The sequence below is a fragment of the Plodia interpunctella genome, chromosome 21, assembly GCF_027563975.2.
Source record: "Plodia interpunctella isolate USDA-ARS_2022_Savannah chromosome 21, ilPloInte3.2, whole genome shotgun sequence".
NCBI classification, from domain to species: Eukaryota; Metazoa; Arthropoda; class Insecta; order Lepidoptera; family Pyralidae; genus Plodia; species Plodia interpunctella.
This window is the reverse complement of record NC_071314.1, coordinates 4,311,259-4,326,768: the sequence shown is the minus strand read 5'-3', so window position 1 is coordinate 4,326,768 and position 15,510 is coordinate 4,311,259. Positions and strand designations below refer to the sequence as shown.

The 15,510-nt window shown below is 34.0% G+C and overlaps 1 protein-coding gene across 5 annotated transcripts in view; it reads right to left on the bottom strand.

The window, feature by feature from the left end:
* LOC128679074 (small G protein signaling modulator 2-like) overlaps positions 1 to 15,510 on the bottom strand; it is a 37,002-nt gene that overhangs the window by 19,964 nt on the left and 1,528 nt on the right. For 3 of the 5 annotated variants that reach the window (XM_053761058.2, XM_053761061.2, XM_053761062.2), the window contains exons 1-3: positions 15,271 to 15,485; positions 12,433 to 12,536; positions 6,477 to 6,629 (exon numbers count right to left, since the gene is read on the bottom strand). In XM_053761058.2, coding sequence (XP_053617033.1) covers positions 6,477 to 6,629; positions 12,433 to 12,536; positions 15,271 to 15,289 — 276 coding nt within the window. In that variant the 5' untranslated portion in view covers positions 15,290 to 15,485. Of the gene's footprint in view, positions 1 to 6,476; positions 6,630 to 12,432; positions 12,537 to 15,270; positions 15,486 to 15,510 lie in introns of those variants that run through there. The other 2 variants (XM_053761059.2, XM_053761060.2) reach the window with 1 other exon arrangement.

Below are 15,510 nucleotides of genomic sequence, written 5' to 3'. Positions count from 1 at the left end.
AAGACCCGGGTCTTGGATGTTTATCTATATATGTATTTGTTATAAAAATATAATACCGTTGAGTTAGTATCCCATAACACAAGTCTCGAACTTACTCGTACTTTGGGGCTAGCTCAATCTGTGAGATTTGTCCAAATATAAAATAAAAATAATAAAAAAATTTAGAATATATGGCGAAGATTTAGATTTGTTGTTCTTCAATGTTTCTGTTGGATTTATGAAAATTTTTAATAGGTTATTTTAACAAAACAATACAAATATTCTTTAGCAAGAAATATACAGAACAAAAAATAAAACATTAAAGGCACAAAGCGGACTTAACGCTAAAGCGATCTCTTCAAGTCAATCATTAGGTTGGAAGGAGAAATAAAAGAAAGAAAAGTAAATAACGAAAGAATTATATCTACTTATTAACGAGACTAAAATATTTTTGCCGTTGACCGCTCAGAAAAAAAATAAACTGAGATACTTTTTTACAAAACAATAAAAATGTATTACGTTCATGACCATCACACGCAAATGGAAATGCGGGATTTTCACATGTCAAAATAATCCGTAAAATTACATTAAAATGTACGGTTACCTCACCCATCCCGGCTCATACATACGAGTAAGCCTTAACAATGTATCATTATAAGAACCTTTAGGTTATATACGACGACCTCGGGGAATGTATAAACCTTTTTTCGGAGGATAAGTATAAAAAAATAAAGGGATAGCCAGTCGTCCATTCGAATCTCGGAATGAAACGAATTCAATGACTTGGCAATTTGGCAATATTGGATGAAAAATCAAGATCTAACTCACTCGATTGATAAAAGAAGAGATTTGAAATAGGTACTTGAAGACTTTGCGTCGAACATATCGTAGCTTTAAAGTCTTCAAGGAAATTTTTGAAAGTATTTCTTCGATTTCTCATTCTCAAAAATAAAAGTTGTTAAAAAGATTTTTTTGCGGACTCCGTGCTCGTACGCTCTATGGTGGTGGTAGGAACCAGGAAAACAGTCAAATAACCGTGGTGTTAATCTATTAGGAGTACGTAGTGTTCGATAGTATTCGATACAACATTATTACCTGCATTATTATTATAATAATTAATAAATATTTTACTTTTTAACGAATAAACTGAAAACTACTGAACCAATATTGACGAAATGTGGCACAGAGATAGAATAGAGATAGAAAGTAACAGTGTTATTAAAGTTGGTGTTATAAATCTTCACTGTTATAAAAATAAAAAGAAGGGATTTAAAAAATTAGAACATTGGCTTAGGAAATTGATTGTTAAATTCGTAAGGAAAGCTTAGCTGATATATAGCTTATGCAAATTGCGAATCTTACAAATCGCGGGATGATGGAGGATTTGGAGTAAGCGTTTCCCAAATAGATATTCCCTAGTATCGGGCTTTGGAAATAGAATATCTGATTGGAAAATTCTGAACTTAGGTATGTGATCGCTTTTCTATAGTATATATTTATATACTAGTCATTTCCCGCAGTTCCGCTTGCGGCGAATGCTGTTGCTACCGAATGTACCGAGTGCGTTTGACATACAAACTCCCATCCATGGGGTGCCTTGTCTCTGAGAGTAACAAATAGAGCTTGGGTATACTAAAATTCATTAAAATCAGTGCAGCTGTTTTTCTGTGAAAGCTTTAAAAATGTAAAATTTCTTAATAAATCTTTACCTATTTTATTTCTCAATATTATGCTATCTTAAAAGAGCAGTATTGACAATTGAAGTGTAAGTAAATAATCCACACAATAATCTAATATCTAGTACTCCCCTTCAACGTTCCATGAATAGAACTCTATATATATATATATGGACTGCCTAATCTTATTACCACTATGGATAAAGTAGCCCGCAACATTTTTTCCTCGAGCCAATTCCTATAATTTCCTAAAAAAGTGCTTTTTGGTATTGTTTTGTATATGCCACAATCAGAGGTCTCGGGTTTATAGCATTGGATTATATATGTATGAATATTTATTTTTTTAAATTCCAAATTTTTTAAAAATTCCTAAAATAAGAATTGGGTTTATTTAAATGAATTTGTTATACACATTATGTTTTTTAACTTATTTTTGAAAATAATAATGAGATGAAAAAATTCTGGAATCGAGCGAATCGAATTATTTAACCCGTGGCCGAAGAAGAATATTATTTAAATCCAGCGGCTTCACACGGCATATGTATATTTTTACAAAATCACGCGGCGCGCATAATGTCTCTCATCTGGTTAAGAGCAGGGAGGCGGACATAATCCTTTATTGTTATCTACGATCGCACGACACAGCTGTAAACTTTATGTTTATGTAGGCACACGCTCGACTATGTTCTATCGATTCAAATTGTCGTTGCAAGTGGAATTCTCTAGTCTCTGCCACTCTGCCTGAAACAATGGGAAAATATCTCAAAGAGGTTAACGTAGGCGTAAAATAACAGTACAATTTTTGAAATATTTATAATTCACCGATCAAGTCTATATTAGTGGAAATATCAAGCAGCATTAGAGACACACAAGAGAAACCAGCATGGCTATTCATGTACTCTGATGATATCACGCTGACAGATGCAAACAGAGCGAGACAGGTGCGACGCGCGAATGTGTGGAAGGAGTCGCTTGAGAAAAAAATTCTTATACAAAATATGACGAAGACAGCATATAAGAACATCGTTACTATCATTTATCTTGAATGTTGTCCAAAATAAATATTTTTTATAGTACTTATTATGTATATGTATGTACATTGTACAGACATAGCCTACATATCCCCCATTCGTACGGACGTGATTGTACGTTTGAACCCGTGGTTTGACCAGTCTTCGTCTATCTAAGACGGAGAGCAGGAGAAAAATAGGCCCCGGACTCCAATGCTCTATGGCCGCAAAAGAAACCGGGAAAACGCTCAAATAGAGGACAGACCTAGATCATGTCATCAATCATTTTCAAGGAACACTCCTAAGTCCACCATTTCACTTATTCCACTCAGAGGATACTAAAAGGTCTTTTCACGTAAATATGCGGTGTTATTTCTGTGAATTCAGTAACTTATGAACCTCTATATCGACGTCAATGTTTTTCTAGTACCAACACCGTGACGCCCACGGCCAAGAGTCGAACCCGTAACCTAGATACGCGGCATTTGGGTACCTATATAATATTCAATAGGATAATTTATCTAAGTATATCTTGTACTTACAACTTTCGTCCGTCTGTCGTCGCGGGTTAAAAAAGGGTAATAACTTTGCTTCTTCTTTATCGTAATCGGTATAGTTCATGTTTTTACCATTGTTTACGGCCCAATAAATTTTAATTTAAAAGATCTACAATATTATTGTGCACTTCAACAATTTTTAAACTAAACTTGGGTGACTTTCTGACTAACTCGTAATAATTATAAGTTGCTGCAAGTTTCATCTTTTATATTATTTATATTTTTATAAATAATAAAAGAAGAAATCTTCTTCTTTTCATTTCAATAAACTATCTTGACTAATGAAACAAAGTATGTAACTTTTCGTAAATAATCTTCATTTTGATTTTGTAAACACTTTCTCCCGCGGCTTCGGCTTTAGATGATAATTTATTTATTTCCTTTTGGTGTTGTTTTGTGGCTTATCGCTATGTGAAGAACAATATGTGTTCCGTATCCGTACGAAGTAGAAGCGAAAATGTAGGAATGCTCAGATGAGAGAGAGGGAGAGAGAGATTGCTTATGATAATAATATGCAATTTCTCCACAAGAAAATTTATCCATCAAATTTCAGTCCTATCCTACAGCAACCTGCGCATTTAGTGACACAAAATCGATACAATTAACAATACTTGTACTTGTGTAGGCTTGTTGTTGTAACAAATATTGAACATTCCCTGTAAGTTTAGGTTTATATACCCGAAATTTGAGTAGGTAAAGTTTAAACTGTTTCCAAGTATAATGTACCTATTAGATCGATCTATCTTGTCGCTAGCTAAACTCTGAAATTTATACATGATATTATTACTAAGTAAAGCTTATGACACTGTAATAATATACCTATAGTCGAAGATCTAACGATCTACATTATGAACCAATGTCGTACATTCATGTCTATAACAAAGAAAATAGGTACATTATTATAAGTTTTTAACTACCATTCGATATATATTTTCTGTCTCTAAATGATTATGGTATACTGTACAATAAAGAGTTCATTACATTATTTAGAGCTCACGAACTTTTATCTCACCCAACTTCCATCGATTTGCCAAGATTTATTGACTGTACCGCTATTCGGCAATACTTGATATTAGTACAACAATACATAGAGAATTTTCAAAGGCCCTCGGGCAACATATCGTGCTTATACGGGGTAGCTACACTACATGCGTATGCTTTTAGTCCCCCGTCGATACAGATATGGAAAGTAGTTCTTTGAAGTAGTATTGAAACTTAGTTTGGAATAATAAATAATTTATCGTTCAGTTACGTCAATAATGAACAAAAATATAGGAAACTAATTTTATTCGTCCTCTTCACAATTTTGGCGTTTAAAGGACCTGGGATCACATAGTATATTTGATCCCAGGTTTTATTTTACCAGTCATGTAAAATTTGCGAGATGGAGGTAGTTAGCTAGTAACCCTTCTGGAATGACAGAGACCAACATTGTTTGAATAAGTTTCTCGCTAGTGGTCGTTCTGAAATGCTAGTACTATGTAAAAGTAGCACACATAAACACTACCATCGAATTACTTAGTAGCTACTCCGTACGAGTACCTACTGATTACACGAACACTATATAAATTTATACTTCGACGTGAAAAAGTGTCTGTGACAGTATGACTGAGACACATACATTTCTAACTTTTGTATTTATATTTATTTATTTATTGATATAAACTTTGGTTGATCACTTCGCTCAATATGGTCTTCGAAATTCGTATCGTATCTTAATATTCTCAATCATCCAGACTCGATTAGTAAAGACAGAACCGGAATAGTGCGGTTTTCCCTGTGGCCACGTTGCCGTTGTATTTTGTTAGTCCCGGACTGGTGACACAGCGACTTCAACCTCGTTAATATTGAGAGGATATGACACGAAGAAAAAACATGTAAATAAAATTTATTTAAAATTCAACCAGCTTTAAAGAAAGAGCCAGTACGAAACTCAAAATACTTCATCTAAAAAATATTTGAGTTCTATAAATTAAATTACATGTACTTAAATTTAATCAGACTAAAAGAAAGGATCAATGTTAAGAAACTCCAAACAAAACTTGGATAAAACAAAGCCTTTGTCACTTGAAATACAGAATTTTCTCGTCACAGGTACACAAACACGCAATAGGAAATAGGAATACTTATTATTTAACTTTGGAGAGATAAAACCGCGGAGGTGTGCGCTCAAAGAACAGAGAATTCTTATAGGAATAATGTAATTGTGAGTAATTAAATAAACTCTGAAATGCCACGCCGCCGGAGAGAGGAAAATATGTGGAAAATTCTACAAGAAATCGTGTTATATAACAGTATATTTTGTAATGTACCGAAAGTAATAGGTAAATATAAAGGTCAGTATTATAAATTTGGCTAAATGCCAGTAAGTATAACCCAAGAAATATCAAGGATATATCGAAAAATAATTAGGTAAGTATTTGAATGTTAGGTACGTAAAATCACATAGAAAGAGTGATACAAAATATGTTACAGTCTCCATTTAAGTATTACTAGATACTTGGTATTTGTTTTGTCCTTCAAAATCATGTGTACTCAATGTAAGGTGTTACATTATTTATTCACTAATCATTCATCTTGTGTAGTACAACGGAAATTTAGATAGCCTTATGAAATCCTAATTATGTTCACGTAATTGCCAATTTTCATAGAAATGTTGCCATGTGGCCCGAAGCAGAACTTGAATAGAATCAGTGAAAGTGGCGAAACATAAGGTAAGGCGATGTTAGTGTTTTAAAATAGCCCAGAAGGTAGATCAGACAAGGATAATAGATTTCCGCCTCACTTATCCCCTGATGTCTCCCCTAGGGGAGCCACAAACCATCAAATCAAGTATGAAATACATATATCTTTTCACATCTACATACCTACAGACATGAAAAATATAATTTGCCATTGGAATTTTGGAAGGACTTGTAAAAATAGAACAATTAAGTATAAATTACAGCGCAAATTCATTATGGCAATCCATCGTGGCGTCCTCCCGTTTTTAGACTTCCAGAATAATGAATTAAAACAAAACAGCACAATAGATATTGTGATGAAATTGAATATCCAATTTATTCAACAGCAATTACGTTAAATAAATAAAAAGATTTAAAAAAATTAAAGTACCACGGTTGGGTGAAAATTTTCATACTACAAAAAATCTCAGGAAAATGTGCCTTACCTTGCCGAAATTTAATATATTTTTTAAATAGTAACTAAAAACATCAAAACCGGGCCATTTTCTTAGAGAGTTTCCATAACCTTACCTTGGCAATCTTGTGAAGTAAAGCGGTAGTAGAGCTGGTCTTGAAGAGTCCTAGGGCTCGTCGCCTCAGTCCCTGACCGAGGCAGGCCTCTACCGCGCCGCAAAGTGCTGTTACCCCACCACTTTCTTCGTGAACGAATTTGCGGGTGACAGCCTGAAAAAATAATTAACATAGATTTGGGGAGAAAAGAAACGTCGCCGTTCAATGACCCATAAATAGTGATTTTTCATAAAGGAATTTAAATCGTAAAAGTTTTCAATTTATCATTAAGTATCATTACACAATGTTAGTACAATGTTTAGCGGCTTCCTAGGGTAGGGTCCCGGCTTTGCTAGGGTAAAACCATAAAAAAGTCTATGTTATTCTTGAACGTTTCGTCTATCCCTGTGACAAATTTCATCAAAATCATTACAAACAAAAGAAACAACTTTTCTCTTTTATAATATTAGTAAGTATGAAAGTATGGATTTGTAGCGAAGTGTTCTTTCTCATTAGTGTCCTAGATTAAACATAGAGAATAAATAAGTGCCGCGTCTTGAAAACAATTACAGCTAATGGTCTAGTCAGGCTTGTGCGCACTTCACGCATATTAATCAAGGCAATGGGATTTTCTCATAAAGTATCACAAAGACTCTGTATATGTAATATTGCCTTTTCTTATTATAAAAATAGGCTAAATTGTGAACGAATATTCATTGCGATTGAGAAATAAAGCAATAACATTAGTTTTATTTTTAAAATTTTATTCCAAAAAATACAATGCAGTAAGTAGACGGAGCATTAGCTAACAGTCAACCAGAGAAGACTAACAGGTATACAGAAAAATATACGTATGTAACTAAGATTTGCAACTATTTGATTATTTTTTGTCAAAAACTAGATCCACCGATCACAAAATTTACCAAGATACACAATTCAACACCATCGATTTACATCGTCGGTTCATTTCCTTCTTCGTGGCCAAACTATTTCGTATAACGGACTCCATAGTTGTCCATACCATACTGATGTCTTGTCAATCTCAATGTAATTTTAACATGATCATCGCTATGCTATTATAACAAAAAAAACTTTTACTGCCCATAAATTTATCATTTATTTAGGTTTAAAGAATTTATTCTCATAAAAAGATTACATTAAATCCACTTACATGAGAACAGAATTAACAATACTTAAACTAAACTAGGATGCAGTCACCGCATTAACATTTTAGACAATGGGCAAACAAAAGGTACAGAAAATCTTATTATTCCCTTATGTCAATGTAGGTTTATTATTATACAAGTATTTATCAACGATATACATTTATTTTATTCAGGATAAATAGCAACAGTTATATTTGAATAATATAATCGTGTAGCTGTGATTTGAAACATTGAAAGGACTCCGCGTTTTTTATATTAGAGGGTAATTTGTTGTACAAGAGTGCTCCTTCAAAAGTGATGCTTTTTTTCGCCAACTTGGTACGTATCTTTGGTAATACAAGTAAACTTGGTCTACGTAATTTGCGTTTAGTAAGTTGTGATTTTTGGGTAAACGATAAACTAGTGTGCATGTTTTTATTTAGTATCTTCCTAATTAGAATGCAAGTATTATAACGATAAAGTTGTTGAATGTTCATTAATTTTGTTTCTTTAAAAATCTTTGTGGTGGATGTTGAGTAGGGATAGCAGAATAGTGCTTTTATTACTTTGTTTTGGGCTCTTTGTAGTTCTTGTAATCCGGTCTTGGCGGCAGTACCCCATATTTCTATTAAATATAACAAATGGGACTTTACGAGCGAGTTGTATATATTGTACTTGAGTTTTCTAGGAACACATTCATTTATACTACGGAGTGACCCTGTAAGTGAAGCTAACTTATTTTTTATGTATGAAATTTGTTTATCCCATCTTAAATGATTATCAAGTCTAAGGCCAAGATATTTCTCGTGAGCTTTCTGTTCAATAAATGTATCATTAATTTTTAGAGAGTTATGGGGGGGGATTGTTTTATTTTTTGTCTTGAATATAATATAACTTGTTTTAGAAATATTGATGGTTAATAAATTGAACTGACACCATTCGAACAACTTATCAAGATCCTGTTGAGCTTGTGTTGTAGTTTCATTTAAACTGTTACCTATATAAAATAGACATGTATCGTCCGCATACAAGGTTACATGACCATGAAGACCCAATTTTGGAATATCATTTATATAAATGAGGAACAAAAGTGGTCCTAATATGGAACCCTGTGGGACGCCATGGGTAATGAATCGAGCCGTACTTTGAGTATTATCAATTTGAACTATTTGTGCCCTATTTGTTAGATACGATTTGAACATTTTAAGAGCAACGCCATTTATACCAATGCATTCTAACTTTTGTAATAGTAAATTGTGACTAATCGTATCAAAAGCCTTTTTTAGGTCAATAAAAACACCCAAAACAGACTTTTTCTGGTCCAAGTTAGCTTTTATCTTTGTTACCAGATCGATTATAGCTGCTGTCGTGTTGCTTTTCGGCCGGAAACCGTATTGTCGAGGTGACAGGAAGTCGAGAGTGTCAAGATAATTTAGCAAATGATTATATAATAGTTTTTCTAGTATTTTAGATATGACCGGCAATACAGAGATCGGGCGGTAATTGCCTGGGTCGTTTATGGCCCCAGACTTAAAGATAGGTGTTACTTTCGCAATCTTTAAGGTATCAGGAAATACACCATCGATCATCAACTTATTGAAACAACGCGACAAGAGTTCTGAAATTAGGTCTTGCAAGCATTTTATAATTTTTATACTGATTTTATCTATTCCACAACTAGAATTTGGGTCAAGGTTTTGAATAATCGCTTTTACATCTTTAGCATCGCATGGAGGAAAGGCAAGCAACTCATGTCCATTCGTATTTTGTGGCAATATAACAGGGTTGTATTCGCTATTATGATATTTATCAGGTATTTGTTCTGCTAATATGGAGCCTATGGTGGAAAAGTATGCGTTAAAAACCTCACATAATTCCGCTTTATCGGTAATTTCTTTAGAATCTACTAAGAGTTTTGGACAAGAACTGCCCTGATTAAGTTTGTTTTTAGCTAGATCGTTGATAAGAGACCAGGTTTTTTTGGGATTTCGTGAACAGTTTGAAAACAATTTTAGATAATAAGATTTTTTTGTACCTGAGATTAATTTAGCTACTGTGTCCCTTTTTTGATTGAAATTCTCTTCCAGACTTTTGTTTCCAGGGGAATCTTTATGTTGCCTCCATAAAAAATTTCTTTGACTGATGGCAGTAACAATATCACCGTTGATCCAGTCCTCTTTAGGAGGGTTCAGTATTTTCGTTTTTATTACTCTGTTGTGTGATATGCATTGCTTCAGTTTATCGTCAAGATCTTCGTATTTATTTGCTATGTTTTTCAAATCATATGATTCCATTTCTGCATATAGAGTTTTGTAGTCTACTGCTTCATATACCGATCGCATTTTCTTAGGTGGTTTGTACCTATTCAATTGGAAGAAAAATTGTTTATGGTCTGACATAGATGAATTGATAATAGCAAAATTGGAAGGCTCATTTTTCAAATCACTGATAATGTGGTCCAGAATTGACTTTCTTGAATCTGATACTCTTGTACAATATTTTTGGTGTATTTTATTTAGTATTCTGTGACCTGATTCCTTCAACGTTTGTTTGTATTTGGTCAAGTTTTTATTCTTTTCCAGTAGATCGATGTTGAAGTCGCCAAATATAATTGATCTTTTCTTCTGTTGTAATTGTGATCCAAAGGTTTCCAGAAAGGTATTAAGGTTTGTATGACCTGGTTTATACACGACCCCAATATTGAGTGTAAGCTTCTCCAAGTGGATCCAGAGGTAGTTGTTTCCTTCCTCATATGTTGAACTAATCAGATAGTGTTTTAGGTCGTTATGTATGAAAGCTGATACTCCGCCGCCTTTGATATCTCGTCTGCAATTGTAATGATGGGTGTAGTTCTCGATTTGTAGTCGTTGGGCCTGATCTTCGTTTTTTATCCAAGTTTCCGTCACCAATATTATTTGAATTAGAGTTGGCATTGATTTTAAAATACACTTTAGTTCGTCCAGTTTTCCTTTCTTTTTGATGCTTCTTGCGTTAAGATATATACACGATATTGCCGATTTTTTTGTTGCTATGCGTCTGTAGTCATCAACAATCTGATATGTTATGTTTTTTAGGTTTTGCTCGATGAGTTTTTTTGGTTGTTGTAGTTTTTTGAGATAGCTTTAACGATGGTTGGTGTTCCCTTTATGTACTTTATTATGAGATCATTTTCTCCTTCATTTTTGCGCTTTGCAAATTCATCTTTTATAGCTTGAAAGTGTTTCTGTTGGGCTGGTGTTTGGTCAGAGAAAAAATGAATGTTAGGAGGCAATTTGTCTTTGTTACGGAGCAAAAGCATCACTTGTTCTCGATTTTCGAGGCAGGCTTTTATTCTACGTGTCTTCTCAGCGTTGTATTTGCCAATGCGAAAAATTTTATTCGGCTTCGGAATATCTGGGCTTATTAGAGAAAATACATTTAGTACCTCGGTCTCGTCTTTTGCTATCCTATCCTTAGAGTATGTAGTTGATTGTTCTGCTATGCCAACTATAATGATGTTATTTTCCCTCCTTTTGCGCTCTTGTATTTCCTGGATAATTTCCTCGTTTTTTCCAGGCTGAATTGTTGTCTCCAAGTGTGGTAAAGATGAGGAAATTGAGGCTTTTTGTTCAAGAGACACAAGCCTGTCTTCGTGGATAGAGATTTGTTTTCCGAAGTCAGTTATATCACTTTTCATGATATTTTGATCCTGATTTAGATAATAAAAGATTTTAAAAGCATGAAAACGTCGTTACTACATTTACGTCGTCGTTACTATATTCAACAGTAACAATGCATTTTTTGTATAATCTAAAAAGAACTTTTACGGAATGTTAGCACAACATGGCTGAATATTCGAAAATTTCCATTCAAAGAGTACATCGCGAATTACAAACACGCTTCTGAAGCTCCGTGAATGTATATGTGATGTACCATGGCTTTTGACTCGCGAATAGAGGTAAAATGAACGTAGAAAGTGTTGCTCTTTGAAAAGATGTAAAAATATTTTGTGAATTCCGAGTTACGATGTAGTTATTAAGTTATTTTTTCCAGAAAACGAAAATAAGAGAAATTTTGATATATTTCAACAAGAAAGTCTGTATTAGATGATCTGCAATATTGGTTCCAAAGACATTTCGAGATGAAATAAGTAACTACTCAGTGCTCTAGTAATAGCTACTCTCAACAATGTAGGTACCTACTGATACAGCCCGCATTATAAAACACATTATATTGCATAAGCAATTTATCTAATACACAGTAAGGGAGTCTGAACTAAGCTAAGGTCTAGTTAGTAACTAGTTTGAAAGAGTTTCCAACTTTATGGAAACTAACTACGATGGATAGGGAAACTACAAAGGATAAGCAATACATATAGATTTCTTGTTCAAGTATGTAGCGGTACTTAATTGAGAAGAAGCCACGGCATCGTGAAAATTTTGGGGTAAAAAGTATCTAATAATATATTATCATGCGCCACTTAAGGCCTCGTAAACTTAGACGGCAGAATAATATTAGTAGGAGACAAGTAAAAAAAGAATAAGTGTGGAGCTACTTACCTACCTAATAAGATAACTTAGGATTTATGTATTATCAAAAAAAAAACTTGAAATTGAAGCCAATTAACCAGCATTATATTTATTCTAAGTAACTAAGACCCACTGCAGGTTATACCAAAAGTTTCTCCCGCACATTCCCTTAACTTGACAATATTATACAAGAATTCGGATCTGACGTGTCTGAGTTTTGCCTGCGCAATATTTCAAAATGGTCGTTCTTTATAAATCAACAAACGCTAACATGTAACTCATTAACTTAGCCATCTAACCTAAATTAAAAAGACAAAATGGTACCTCTTCCATGAGCTGTTTGACCTCCTTCTTGACGGAGGCTATAAGCCGCTCCTTCTGCTCGGCGTTGGCGTCCGCCTCCGGCATTTCTTCCGACCCGCTTTCAGCTGTAACAATGTCCGTCCACAGTAAATATAATATGTAATAAAATATATCGAGAATCACTCTAAGCGCTTACCTATTTATTTATTTTAGTATTTTTTATTTTTGTTTTATATGCCTCCGCTGTTGGCCAAAACGATAATTATGCCAACCAACGTCAACAAATTAAATCTTTTTGCCATTGGCGGAAAGCGAAATATAAAAACTTTTTTCTTAATTTTATTACATTTTATTTGAAATACAACTACTGGCAGGTGTCCATGACATATTTAGCAACACCTATTTAGTTTACATAACAGAAAATACATAGAGAAGATAAAACTAAAAAAAAATTACGCAATATTAATCAAATACTAGTGATTTTATAGTCGTAACGCGAAATGGGCAATATGAAATTTAGTCAAATAGCGACATATAGTCGTATCACGAAATACGCTTAGCGAGATTAGACCCAACACCCAACGCTTATTTGAAAAGACGTTTAGGCATAACGCGACTTAGGCACACTGCGTTATACCTAGGTACTTACATATACAGAGAGCAAAGGAATATATTCGAACTAATAGTTCCTGATGAAAAGGACCACCAGTTTCCCGACGCTTTTAAATTAGTGAATTAATGAAGTATATCAATGGCAGATCCTAGTACTTACTTAAATTCACTGGGTTTTGACATGGGATCAGAAAAAGCGTAATATGAAAGCCATCTACTTGATCACAATAATTATTTTTATAATTTAACAAACGGTCTGACTATTATGGATGCCGTGGACCGTGCGAGTGCGAAGTGAAGGAGAAAAAGTACGAAAGTGACCTTGAGCACTGATACTCAATAACAACGGAAGAAACGGGAAAACCTTAGTGTAGACTTTCGATCCGATAAACGAAGCAAATAAGTTTGAAAATTCGTCGCACACGAGAATACTCGTGTAATCTAAAAAAGATTAATGCCCTTAACTCGATCAATTTTGCATGCTCAGCTTCAAAATGTGCTATCTAGGACTAACCCAAAATAACTGGTTATCAATCACCTGGCATACATAAACGTATACTGCTTAGGTTTTAATAAAAGTTCATTGCACATGAATGATGTTTTTGCTCGCGCCGTAACGCAATCCTTTAATTTTTATACTGATAAAAATAGGTAATATCACGTAATATAGTATAATAATTTTAATTTAATTGTATATGAAAATTTAGGAAAGCAGACCCTGAGCTCTGACGCCTTACGAATGAAGAAGGAAACGGGAAAAGACAGATGAAAGAGAGACTATTGAATATAAAATAAATCATGAGATAAAAGACAAAGAAATACGACTCATTTTGAATGTTTAAATACTACACCATTTCACTATTGAGGAGCTAAGTACGTGAGTTTTTGGTTTCATTTTAAATTGTATAGGTATCGTTACTAGTTAGATGTTTTATAAAAACCCCGACAAATAAACCTATACTAGTAGTTATCTACATACAGGTAGAATATGTGTTAGTGTCACCAGCGGATCCGCCATCAACAATAGGGTATGCTTCTGTATAAATGAATTCACGATAATCAAATTTTTCATTAATGTGAATTTTCTTATTAAAATATAATTAAAACCCATTTGGACTCCAACATAGGTATGTGACGTCACTTGTGTCCAATGTAATACAAGCCCCATACCTAAATATATTTTTTGTTTTTGACACATGGAAAAAATTAATATCTTATTTGACTTGATGGCAACTAACGTAATAAAATTCCCCATCCCAATTTCCACATGAAATTCCACTTCGCATTCGCTTGAAATGAAACTGCCAGTCGATGTTCACATTAGCAGTTCATGTGCATTTATAGCACAAACACACCATAAAATAAAATCTGACCGTGGCGTTTGGCACCTAACTTGTTGCTTCGTGAACTTCGTGCTTCTGAATTGAAGCCACCAGGATTTACACCCGAGGACAAACCGGGCGCATTTTAACCCGGTATAAACGCGTATCTATTTGAAGCTCTTCTGAAGGCACTTGCGGAGCGGTTGTGGGCTGCTTCAGGTGCATTCAGATAAATACTTATATGGGCTATAATAGATACATATGGACCACAGGTATAAAGTGAAGTGTAGTCTCCATTATGGGCTATTTGCTCGCGTCTGAAACAGCATTGGCTGTTTCATAGTATTTTTTGTTTCCCTACGAGATAAATTAATAGAGTAATTCCATCCGTTTGACAAAGACAGAATACCTACGTTTATTAATGTTCATCTATAGATTTTTTAGTTCTTTGAACCAAAGTTACTAACTTAGAGACTCTTGGGATAACGCCCATGTGCCTAAGTTTATTTATATAAATAATCACAAATCAAGTGGAGGTTGGATTTGACTGAATTATAAAAAAAAGGCTCAGTAATAACGCTCATAAAAAAAGTTTCTATTTCTACTTAGTAACTACTTAATATGTGAATACTATCTAGATACTGTTGATTTGAAAATTTCATCTGATAACATAACCAAATTATATAGCTTAAAAAGTTTTACTAAAAGCCTCTTATCATTCTTGTCATAACAACCATTGCAAATTGCGAACATCACTTCACATGACCGATTTCGCCCACATCAGTTGTTATCATCGATGTCAACACATTTACATAAATACAGTCAACGCATCCTAAATAGGCTTACTATCTACCTATTTACATAAAACACGAGAACAGAAAAAAATCTTACAGTACAAAGGCAAAGGCAAAAAATGAAAACTTACTTTTATTTTGAGCGGCCATAATTTTCTGTCCGCGGGTAGTGGCGCATAATTTACGCGGGAAATCACATTTCTTATTACAACAATAAATTAGTTAAACACTTGTATTGTTTGAAACGTGTTTGTAATGTCACTGATGATGGAAAATGGGCTGTTTGGTGGAAAAATCGATGGCGCGCCGCGCGCACTCGCCCGCCGAATGATAAGGCGGCCGGCGTGATACCTACAGGAGTATGTACCTAC